Genomic DNA, 12,616 nt, shown 5'->3' with positions numbered 1-12,616 from the left:
GCAAAATCTCGAACTTCCCTCGATTATCTCGCATTGCCATTGCAAGAACCCTCTTGGCCTGCATCAGCTCTGTGTGAGCCCCTTCCTGGGCTATGTAGGCCTCTGCGCTGCCTCTTTGATGCTACTGTTGCCTCTCTGCTTGGTACTCGTTGGATCAGAACTCCCTTCCGATCCAACTCTTTGCTACTGCCCCTCTCACTGCAACAGATCACTTGTTCGATTTTCTTAGGAAACCTAGCCCCAGAAAAATCGAACTCGCTGATCTCTCAAGTGTATCTCCAACTGACCCTCAAGCCTCCTCTTATTCTTTTCCTGCTGATGAATCAATGGCGTTGATTAAGTTCCTAATCAACGACTAAGATTAAAACAGACCTGATCCTCGTCACTTAGAAGTTTCTCACCCATATTCTTATTAATACCCATTAATATTTTTATTTTCTTAAGTTTAGACTTAGGAACCCATTAAAAATATTAATTATTTTAATAACTCCTCATTCTGGTGGAATTTCCCCAAACAATTTATGGGTTCTGGAGATCTCATGTATTCTAGCCCCTCCACAAAATTTCGGAGCTAGAGCACATCCGATTCTACCCAAAATCAACACTCCCTCTTAGCGAGGAATGTGCTTTAGCAATACTTCTAAACAAAAGTATTACACTGATCCAAAGCATCGATCCTCTGTGCTGCTCATGCTTGGCCTGCTGCCCTTCATCCACTGCACCGCTGCATGTATTGCTGCCCGTGACTCTGCCACTGTCACTGCTACATCTGTACTGCAACTCCCTCTCAAAATGCTGCATCATGCTACCCATAGCACTGCCACTGCTAACTGTTGCACTACAACTCAGTTACTGAGAAGTAAGTAACTGAAACTTCACCCAAAAACTGACATGCTGGTCAATATGGATGCCTCGTGATGCTGAAGCTACCTCTGCTGCTAATCTGTGCTGACCCTCTGCTACTACTGTGTTGCTGCAAACTGCTCTGTGCCTCTTGCACTGCTACAACATCCATTGCGCTGCCTCAGACTTTGGCACTCTAGCTCTGCCACTGTCGCTCCATCACACCTCGCTCCAACCAACACCCGTCATTTTGCTACTGTCGTTAAGGGCTCTCGTAGCCGTATGTGATCCAAGAGTTTGGGCACCTCAAGGATCCTGCCCATCTTGTAGTCCTCTTGACTACAACTCCATTTCGCCCCACCTCTTCTTCAGAGGCGCATGAACACTCATGGCACAATCGTCATCCTTGCCTTCCCTGTCAGCTTTCGCTGGAGAAGCCTTCGAGTCAAAAGCCTCCTCCTTGCCTTTCTTCCGGGGCATTGAGTGGCGAAATGTCCAAGTTTTCCACACTTGAAGCATATGACCTTGGAAATATCCTTCCTCTTTCTCTTTTGCTGCCCTTTCTATCTCGATGATGGGAGAGCTGCATCCTCCTCTTCCTTCTTGACCCGCGCTGCTTTGCTGCTACTCTCTGCCTTGGTCAACCTTTTGATCTCTTCTTGTCGAAGAGCTGCCCACATCTCCTCCAAATTGGGGAGACTCGCTCTGCCCAAGATACTTTGGACAAATGTCTCCCAGTCCTTGGTCACTGCATTTAGGGCAGTCCTGACCATGAACTCAGGATCTGGTGTAGACCCCATGGAAGTCAACTAGTTGCGAATCCCTTGCAACCTGAGGAGGAAGGGATCGATCTCTTCTCCCTTCTGCATCTGGTACTGTCTCAGCTGATTTTCCAATAACATCTTCTGTTGAACGGAAGTCCCCTGGTACAAGGTGGTCAGTGTTTCCCACATCTCCCTTGCTGTGTCCTTCTTAGCAATGTGTGGGACCACATGATCTTTGACCCCATCTAGAATCATGCATTTAGCCTTCGCCTGGGCCTCCTCGTACTTCTGCAGCGGATCAACGTCGACCGGAACAACAACTACTTTCAAGGCATAGTCCTTGATGCGATGTTTGTCTAGGATTGCCAGGATCCTGGCCTTCCAGATGACAAAATTGGATGCTCCATCCAATCTGTCCTGATCCCTCAGTCCATTGACTGCCATCTCTGCTCAAAAAAATATAGGACTGGTTCTCTTCTCCCTCTCCTGCTGCTAATCCAGCAAGACTCAGATCTGGATTTCTTTGGCGCAAGAAACCCTCTAAGGAACAAGCTCCTCTAGACTCCCTTTGAGTCCTGATTTCCTTCATAGAAATCCTCTTGCCAAATGTCGAATCACTCCTCTCCAATCCTCCTTTGCTGTTACAACCCGGATCTAGATTTCTTTGGCTAGAAATCTGTCAAGGCAGTGACTCCCTCTACCTCGGCTCTGTCTCCATAGAAACTGTTCTGCACCAACAACAACAACATCCCACCAACTCCACTGATCAAATTTGCTCAACTCCTCCAGCCCCAACAACTGACTGTTTCGAGCCTCTCAAGCTTTGCGCTAGCCCAAAGAGCTGATGAAGTCACTGCATGAGCTCCTCTTGAGTTCTGCATCACCCTCTGCAGGCTCGAAATGCTGACGCAGGCACTGCGTGAGCCTCTGCATCACTTCTATGGCTCAACATTGCTCCTTCAACTGCTCCTCTGCCTCTGAAAAGATGTTGTCACTCAGGACAATTGCTTCTTTGCAACAAATTCTTTGAATCTCCCGATTGATGTCTTCAGTCTCCTATGATCTGCAATGCCCTGATACCATGTGAAAAATTCTGAATCTACACATTAGAAATCCTACTGCAATCACTGGTTTATCATCTCCTACTTGTTTTTACATTCAACAAGTTATTTAATTATTTAAATAGTGATGAAAACACTATTGCAGACTACACATACATACAGATCATGAACTGAAATAGAACAAGACAAATACACAAGGGACACCGTTATTTTTGGACAATCGTCCCCGGAAAAACCCAATTCGGGAAAACCGGTGCAACATATAGAGGGTTTGTATTATTAAGCAAGCAGAATCTGAGTACAACAAGTTGCCTCTCACACCGGCTAACCTTTCAGAGATATTACGACAACAAGAAATATATACGAGGGTTTACCTCGTTCTCCAAGTCTCAACTGATCCACTAAATGGCTGACTCCGGCAAGCACTGCGAAAATCCCAGCACAATCTGCTCTGTGTGGGCCAGCGTCTTGCCTCTCGGAGACTGCGTCACTTCTCTGCTGGATCGATTTGCCCTCAGAAGCTTCGACTTCAGCCCTCCCGGCTCAGAACATCAAACTCCTAGCAAAATCTTGAACTTCCCTCGATTATCTCGCACTGCCATTGCAAGAACCCTCTTGGCCTGTGCCAGCTCTACGTGAGCCCCTCCCTGGGCTGCATAGGCCTCTGCGCTGCCTCTTTGATGCTACTGTTGTCTCTCTGCCTGGTACTTGTTGGCTCGGAACTCCCTTTCGATCCAACTCACTGCTACTGCCCCTTTCACTACAACAGATTACTTGTTTGATTTTCTCAGGAAATCTCGCCCCAGAAAAATCGAACTGACTGATCTCTCAAGTTTATCTCCAACTGACCCTCAAGCCTCCTCTTATACTTTTCCTGTTGATGAATCAATGACCGAGATTAAGTCCCTAATCAATGGCTAAGATTAAAACAGACTTGATCCTCGTCACTTAGAAGTTTCTCACCCATATTCTTATTAATACCCATTAATATTTTTATTTTCCTAAGTTTAGACTTAGGAACCCATTAAAAATATTAATTATTTTAATAACTCCTCATCCAGGTGGAATTTCTCCAAACGATTTTCGGGTTCTGGAGATCTCATGTATTTTAGCCCCTCCACAAAATTTCAAAGCTAGAGCACATTCAATGCTACCCAAAATCAAGAAAGGAGAGTTGCGCCATATCCTCAAGAAGCAAATCGATACAATGTGCTGCACACGGAGTCTAGAACAATGTGTGATGCCTCTCCATAAGCATTCTACCGATAGACACATAATTAACTGCATTGTCTGTTACGACTTGCACCACATTCTGCACACCAATCTCCCGAATGAACCCATTTAACAACTCACATATCGTTGCTGCATCTTTGATATGTGCTGATGCATCCACTGATTTAATGTACATGGTACCTTTAGGACAATGTACCAAGAAATTTAGAAGGGTGCTACCCTTCCTATCTGTCCAACCATTAGACATCACTGTGCATCCAGAAAATTCCCATGTTTTTTCAACTCCGCCAATCTAGAGTTGGTGTCCTACTTTTATGCTTGAAGAATTGGCCCCCGCAACTCCTCATATGTAGCACTTTTGTACCTTGGGCCCACAACAACAATAGCATGACACATTGACTGCCAAAATGGATTGGTTTTCGTGATGCTGAGAGGTAAGTTGCTCCAGAAAAGACACCTCCCCATAACTCTATCTACTTCTTGCTTCTCCTTTTTTTAACAATTGATTTTATGGAAGGTTGTGCTCCATGTCCTGTTCGTGGAACAAAAAATGATGACCTCGCACTAGCAGTAGCAGGTGATGCTGTGGAGCCCCTCCCACTACCCTCAGCCTCAAAATCAAAAGAAGATATCCCGAAAGATCTACCTGCACGTTCAACCTTGTTTCTTTTTGCCTCTTCCTTCTTTCTGTCTTTTTCATCAATTGCTTCAAGAGCTTTTTGTATAAGCTTCGGACTAGAAACTATACAAAGCCCAACATCATGTCCAGAGAGTCTAGCCAGATGGTATTTCAATCGCGTAACCCCTCCTGTCATCCGGTCCCACACAATTTGCATGATAGATATGCCCGATTTGTCCCACCATTAGGCTCCCCATACTCCCAAAATGGGTCCAAGGCTTTTGGCATATTTGTAGTGAGCTAATTCAAACCTAGGGCACCAAAAAAAAAATTGGAATTAATGATTAAAGTTACTCCACCCATACACAAAAAATAATAAGTAATAACCACCTCATTTTACAAAATAATTTTTTTGCTACATTATTTGCAATGTGAATTCAATGAAAAATGACAATAAGAGGGTGCATTTGAAAGTTAAAAAAAGAAATGGAGTTTGCTGTCCAAATATGGAGAAAACCCTTGCATTGGCTCATGGGCATGAAAATCATAGCAAATGGGAAAAAAAAGAAGAAGCAAAATGTTGGTAGGCAAAGAGGCAATCAAGAATAACCCTAAATCTATCAAAAAAATCATTAACATAGGGGTTTTTTAGAACATACCTGTTAATGGAAGAAATGAAGATTGTCTCACTGTTCTTCAATCTTTGATCAACAAAAAATTCGTTGTTGGTGGTGATAATGGCTCTTCAATCCTCAATTCCTCCTTGACAACAACCACAATGCTCTCCCCTTCCTTCTCCAACACTTGGAAAACAAAAATGAGCAAAAAAAATCGATATTTGCCTTTTCTAGCTGCGGCCCAGCCAGCCCGGCGATATTTCACATCGTTGCACGATATTTTCGCAAGATATCGACGATATCTCGGAAATATCGCGATATTTTCGGGGAGCGAAAATATCACGATATTTTATCGGTGATATTTCGGCTCCCCGAAAATATCGTGATATTTCCAAATGTTGCTGATATTTCTGTGATATTATCAACACTGAGTTTTACTAACTTTAGACTTAGGAAACATTAAAAAATAGGTTAATACTCTAATTAATCCATCTCTAGGTTGAATTTCTAGAAATGATTTCTGGGTTTTGGAGATCTCATGTGTTTTAGCCTCTCCACAAAGTTTTGAGACTAGAACACATCCGATGCTACAAAAACTAACAAAAACCATGCAGGACACCAAGCTTATGTTATTGTTTTTAAGCAGAAAAATGCTAATTCGATATAGATCTTATATCCTACATGACATTGCTTGAGAAAATGCTATAGTTTACTCTTTCTTTTACGTTAAACTGTAAAAAATGAGCAAGCTAATCTTGCTGTTTTTGGACAGAACTCAGAAAACGAATGCTCAGTAACTACAGCTGATCTATATACTTCATCTTTGCATGGAAACTGATGTAAATTGATTTTGTGTTTTAGATGGCTAAACAACTACATAAATTGACTACTGTCTTAATATGTAGTCAATAATGAATGAAAGAAAGTAAGTAGGACAAATCAGCACTATTTGAATCTTATCACCCAGTTCCTATTAAGCAATAAGAACAATTAAGAGTCTATGGAAATCTAGAATTTCTATTACATAGGAACTCTATATGCAATCATCATCATACAGTGAGTTGAGTCTTCAAGTCTTGCTTGGCTTGTCTTTAGGGGATTGAAGAGGAGTAACAGTTTGTGATAGCTATCCTCTAGATGATACTACTGACACAATTTACTGTGCACATCTAGCTGTGCACTCTACATATGGGTTCGATCTATTGTGCAAAACCCATGGTCAAGGATTGTTTCCATGACCCCTTCTAAAGGATTCTTCCATGGATGATTCCCAACCTATTACAGTGGATCTTTCTCTGTTACAGTTTTTATGTGCTTCCTCTTATTGATGTACCTTCCACAGAGACTTTTTTACACTGTTGCTGGGATTGATGGATTCTCTGTATAACACACATATGGCAGTCCTAGGATGTGATGACTCATTATTGACCCTGCCACATTTGGAGACATTGTTTGTGTTCTAGGAGCTGGTGGTTTTCCAGTGGATGCTTCATTTTTATTATGATAGTTTTGAGAGTTGTTTCATAGTGACATTTTCAGGCCTACGATGACTTGTACTCATGGGGGAGCTAAGTATTTTCTCACCTTCTTTGATGCAGTGCCTATTCACAGGTTCCTATTATCTGTCCTACTAATTTTATGGATGATACTCAACATATTTTAGTGCATTTCTTCCTTCCACATATTCGCGATAACATGCTTATCAAATCAAAATAGCCAAATTCTAACATTCCACTAACAAACATTTAGCATGAGATGTCATCCTCAGCTGCAAGTGAGGCCTGCTTTTATGATTCTTGGATGTAGCTGAAAATAGCAACAAACCCAGCTAAATAATAGCATTAATTTATCACATTCAGGGAAGCTTAAGTGTCTATGAAAGTACTCCTTACAACCTTGTATTACCATATTTAAAGTCATATCTGCTATATTTAATATGAAGCATGCTCCATTTTACAACCATATTTTCTTGCTGATGAGAAGAAATTTTGCATCAGCATGCTTTGTTCAACTGAATGCTCTCATATGGATGTGGTAATGTATCCACATATGATGAAATTGGAAATGTTTGGAAAAAAATGCATGTTGCCTCTGGTTTTCCTTTTAGTAATTTGTTTTACTCCTCATGTGTAACCATTTTTAATCACCATATGTAAATCACATCCAGCAAATATGGAATTTTTAGTGAATTCATCGTGTTAATCCTCTCACTTCCTAGAAAAGCTTCAAGTTGAAATCTTGACCTAGGATTCTTATGGTTAAGCATGCAGTGCATGGCCTAATTACATCAAAACGTTGCAGATCCAAAACCAGGAGAGAGAATATTAGACATGTGTGCTGCTCCTGGTGGAAAAACAACTGCAATTGCAATGCTTATGGAAGATAAAGGGGAGGTCATTGCAGTTGATCGCTCCCATAATAAGGTGAATATTGAACTTTTGCATTTGGATATATGGCTTTTTGTAGTGCAACTTTCTGTTTGTAACCCCTTTTTAAGATTTTCTCGAGGATGAGAAAATTTGCATACTTGAGTTGTTATTTGGCATCAACTTGATGACATAGCTTAAGCCATGAAAGTGGGCAATATCTTAGTTTGTTTAAGCCTGTTCCACATAACATAATTGATTTTGAAATAAGATGGTTTATCAGAAATATAGATTCATATTTTAATATTTCCATATCTTCTTGAAATTCCTTTCATTTGGAATAGCAAAAGAGGGAAATAAAGGCATTGAACTTCATACCTACTTGATCATGGTTATAAGCTGAGTTGTGAGAATATATAGAAACAAGACCCCTACAAGAATATTATGATTACATCTGAATTAAATAAAAGATGCAGTTCATTATGTAAGCCTTCTTATTGGGTCCTGTTGGTGATTTTTTGGCTTGTAACAAGTTCAAGCTTCTTCTGATAGATAGATTTCTTGTTTCAAGTTTTTTACTATTATACTGTTTTTGCTCAAGATTCTTTGACTGGCATGATGACAAGTAAGCCACATTTTAGAGTTTTGTCTCAAACCCAAGAATTGCTTTATCTAGAAAATACTTCTAGTTTAAAACTCAAAATGATTAATGGGACAATTCTAGAGGCTTCTGCTGGCTCTTAATGATTAGATTGTCCAGTACTAGATGACTTGGTGTTATCTGCTAGAAATTTGCCAATGATTGAAGACAGTAAAGCAGATTGATGCAGTTCTATGTCAATGATTAGTGTAATGAACTGGATGCGAATTTCAACAAGCACCGTGATAGAATGGAACATTATTTATAGTTTTACAATTACAATGTTTGTACATATTCAACTGCAGTTTTGGTTTAGTCATGACTAAGTCGCATGGTAAGGGGAAATGTAAACGTGTATCTCAAACAGGAACACTGTAAATGTGACCCCCTAAAAATCAGGAAATGGGGAATGCGATATATATCTATATCTATATCTATATATATATCTATATATATATATATATATATATATATATATATATATATATATCAGCAAATTAAACTGAAACTTTGGAAGAAAGCAAAAAAGTTTTAAGCTTTAACATTATAATTTAGAACACAGTCACAGATTCATGAATAAACTAGCACGTGCCAAATTCCAAGTCCCAAGAAAATTATACTACAACAAATACTTACATATCATCGAAATCATTTCCTATATTCGGATCCTCATCATCAATATCCCTCTAAGCATTAAAATATGATAGAAAAAGCTTAACATATCAAATCTAGATTTTGCTCAAGTGATGAGTTTCTTTTACTAGGGTCATGAATCATGATAGAGGAGTTGAGCAATCGATGCCACTAACATCAAGGTACATAGAGGGCTTGGTTCTCTTGAATAAATGCTAGTTCCATACCCTCATACATGACAAAATCCAATGGAAACATTGCGCTCCTCCCAATCCTAAAATCCCAAAATTTGTTAAGTCTGCTGGATTTTGAGTGGGATCTAAAATTCTACTTTCTTCATATGAAATCCAATGAGTTTGGAACCACTCAAACACCTTGAAACAATTAATGGTAATATTAAAAACTTAACTAAAATATTTTAACATTACCATTAATTACATAGCATATTCTTAACAATTCCATTAATTAAATAGCATTAGTAGGGACGTAGGGTTGAACATTAGGCTGCCCCATTTATAAATTACTGTTTTCATAAAAATAATTTGCATTCAGCCCACATGTGCCACACAAGCATGTTGTATGGCCTGAAATGTGCTGTATAGCGCTTAGAATGCGTTTTCGAGGGGGGTGCAGGTTTCACCCCAGAAACACATTTCAAGTGCATTTCAGAGTTCCCATACTGAGATGTGCTTGGTGGGGGTGGGGAGGCATGCGCTTGGAGGGGGAGGAGGAGGGACACGCTTCTAGAAACATGTTTAAGGTGCGTTTTGGAGTCCCCCTACTCAAATGTGGTTAGTGGGGGGAGGAGCATTTCCTACAACATAGAGTCATAAATATATCTACTTGCAAGCATTGGCTTTTGTTACCTCTGACTTGAGTACTTATGTCTGCATACAATTCCCCATATGACATACGTAATGTTAATGGTGTGGGGATAGAAATTTTAGCAGATGTCGAATAACCAATGTCGTTATAAATGATTGCAATTGTCTTAGTGTCTAGTAACAAGCCTACAAAAGGTAATGCAATGCATTAGAGAATAGTGAACGCACAACTTGAAATACATATCATAGTAAAAGATTTGCTGATATTCAAGTTTAGTGTTGGAGAATAGGAGAAGCTGAAAGGAGGCTGAGATAGCAAGTGATTTGCAGCAGGGCTGAGAGAGCAGAGACCCTCTACCCTCGGCCTAAATTCAAATCTACCTTGGCCTAAATTCGGTCTCCAGAATATGCCCAAAAAACTCAGCGTCCCAGAATTTTGGCCTGACCAAAATATGTTGCCCAACAACTGCACAATAATTTGGCCTGCCTACAAAATGCTGCGTAGAAAAAAGTAACTCATGAGAGTTTTAGAGAGAGATATGCAAGCTAAAGAGAGAGATCTTCGTCCTTCTTCTCCTTTGTCCTTCGCTTGGATGCCCAGAAAATGTCTTGTTTTGATGAGATCGAATGGTGCTCTCTTATGGGGGAGGTCGAATGTCTTAATATAGATGTTTTGCCTCGTCAAATGGGTGTGTCTCTTCAGTGGGGTCGACTTGACTTGAGGGAGGCCCGACTTACAAATTTTGGAGCCAAAAATTTAATCTTCAAATTTTCTCTTTGAAATCACATGAAGAACATGTCTTACAATACTTTTTCAAGGACTAAATAATCAAAATAACATTAATAACATGTCTTACAAGTTATTTATACATTACAAGGGCTAAAATACAAATTATGAAGACCGACCATAGCTACAAAATTCAACACTCCCTCTTAGCTAGGGAGGTATTCATAATGACTAGACAGATGTTCTTCTTGTGAACAAATTTCTCTAAGAAAAGGTTATAACAAATCATCACCATAATCGGGTCACAAATGTGACACATGGTAATCCAATAACATCAACCATATACCATAATCGGGTCAAATATCTTTGACACATGGTAACTCAATAGCATCATCACAGTACCATCATTTGGGTAAGTACCTCAAACCTATGGTATCTCCTCACCATAATATGGGTCGGTACTTCAGACACATGGTACATCATTTAGCATCAACTAGTCACCATAATTTGGGTCAATACTTGACACATGGCATCCAGACTAGTCTTGGTTCACCATAATTCAGGTCAACATCTTGACACATGGTGAATTGCCAAAGGCCACACTCTTAATAGAGTAATTCAGGGCCTGATGCTAAATGAACCTAATGCTTTAGGACCATTCTTCCTAATTCAGGTCATACATGACACAAGAAGAATGTTAGTCCTCAGACCATTCTCCCTAATTCGGGTCATAGTACTTGACACAGGGATAATCTCCCTAATGCGAGTCACAGTACTTGACATAGGGAGAATGTCAGTCCATGATGCGATGTCAACACTTTCTCTCGGTGAGAGAGGCATTCTCCACAAGTCCAAGCTTGTCTATGAAGTATACAAACTTTGTACGGGACACAGGATTCGTCAAAATATCTGCGATCTGCTCATCCTGGAAACATACTAGAGCTTCACCGCTCCCTTCTGTACCATGTCATGGTGAAGTAGTACTTGATCTCAATGTGCTTTGACCTATCATGGAACACTGGATTCTTTGTCAACTTCACACAACTTTGATTATCACAATATATCATAGTTGGCTCGAGCACATGATCAAACAGTCTCGTGAGTAACTTCCAAAGCCATACTGCTTCACAACTCGCCAAGCTAGCTACAATATATTCTGCCTCAGTAGTACCAAGTGCGATAGATGTTTGCTTCCTGCTCAAATGAAATCATAGCAAAGCCCAAAGTGAAGCAACCTCTAGATGTACTCTTCTCGTATTCAACACTGTTAGTTTCTGTAGCATCGGATGTGTTCTAGCCACGAAATTTGGTGGAGAGGCTAGAATACATGAGATTTCCAAATCCCAAAAATCGTTTATGGAAATTCCACCTAGAAGTGTCTCAATTAGATTATTAGTTGTTTTTTAAAATATTTCCTAAGTCTAAACTTAGGGAATATGGTTAATTAATCAATATTAATTGAGATAAGGTGAGAATCATCTAGAAACTCACATGAATCGACTCCAAGATGATCCTAGCCATTGATTAAGTTTTAATCTTGGCCATTGGTGCTCCAACAGTGGATTATAAGAGGAAGTCGATGGGCACTTGGAGAAGACACTTCTGTAGTTCGATTTTCTTGGCAAATCGATTTCCAGAGAGCAACAACAGTTGCCAGAGAGCTAGAGATCGAAGCAGGGTCAGTGAGGGCAAAGACAATGATCCGGAGGAAGTTTTCCAGATCCAGAGAGGCAACAACAAGGGGCCGAGTTATTCCCAGTGAGGCAGCGCAGAGGACTGTGCAGTTGCTTCAGAAGCAATTCGATTTTGCTGGAGAGAAATTCGTTTTCAGTTCCAGAGGCCGGGCAGAGGGTCTAGAGTGCCGGAGAAGCAATTTCCTCAGCAGAGACAGGCAGAATGACTTCATCAGAGGCAGTTCAGAGGCTAGATGTCATAAGGTCTGCACAGCAACGTAGAGACTGAGGCACAGGGTCCAGGAGGACGAATTTCTGAAGAGAAGTTGTGCCAGGATTGCTTGTGGAGGAAGGGTAATTCCCTCAGATAATTTTTCCCAGATTTTCTTGCTGTTTGGATTGCTAGTTGGGCATCCATAGATTGTACTCAGATTTCACTGCTGCATAATAAAATAAAACCCTCATCTGTTGCACTGGTTTTTCCCAAGTTGGTGGGTTTTCGTGACATTTGTCCAAAAATAACGGTGTCCATTTTTATTTTGTGTGCGCTAGTAATTTCTCAGATTCCAACCTGTTATTTCCGAGGTTTTTATTTGTGAAGGATGCAGTGTGATTT

At 40.3% G+C, this 12,616-nt stretch overlaps 1 protein-coding gene across 1 annotated transcript in view; it reads left to right on the top strand.

Annotated features, from left to right (window-relative positions):
• LOC149169628 (rRNA (cytosine-C(5))-methyltransferase NOP2C-like) overlaps nt 1-12,616 on the top strand; it is a 397,811-nt gene that overhangs the window by 153,766 nt on the left and 231,429 nt on the right. The window contains exon 7 of the mRNA XM_089428753.1: nt 7,439-7,560. Within this exon, the coding sequence (XP_089284879.1) occupies nt 7,439-7,560 (122 nt within the window). The remainder of the gene's footprint in view (nt 1-7,438; nt 7,561-12,616) is intronic.

This window comes from Pinus tabuliformis, chromosome 4_2 (genome assembly GCF_031772625.1).
Source record: "Pinus tabuliformis cultivar Carrire ecotype Pingquan chromosome 4_2, CPIR1, whole genome shotgun sequence".
Lineage (NCBI taxonomy): Eukaryota > Viridiplantae > Streptophyta > Pinopsida > Pinales > Pinaceae > Pinus > Pinus tabuliformis.
Note: the sequence above shows the minus strand (reverse complement) of the source record. Positions and strands in the feature narration are given on the sequence as shown.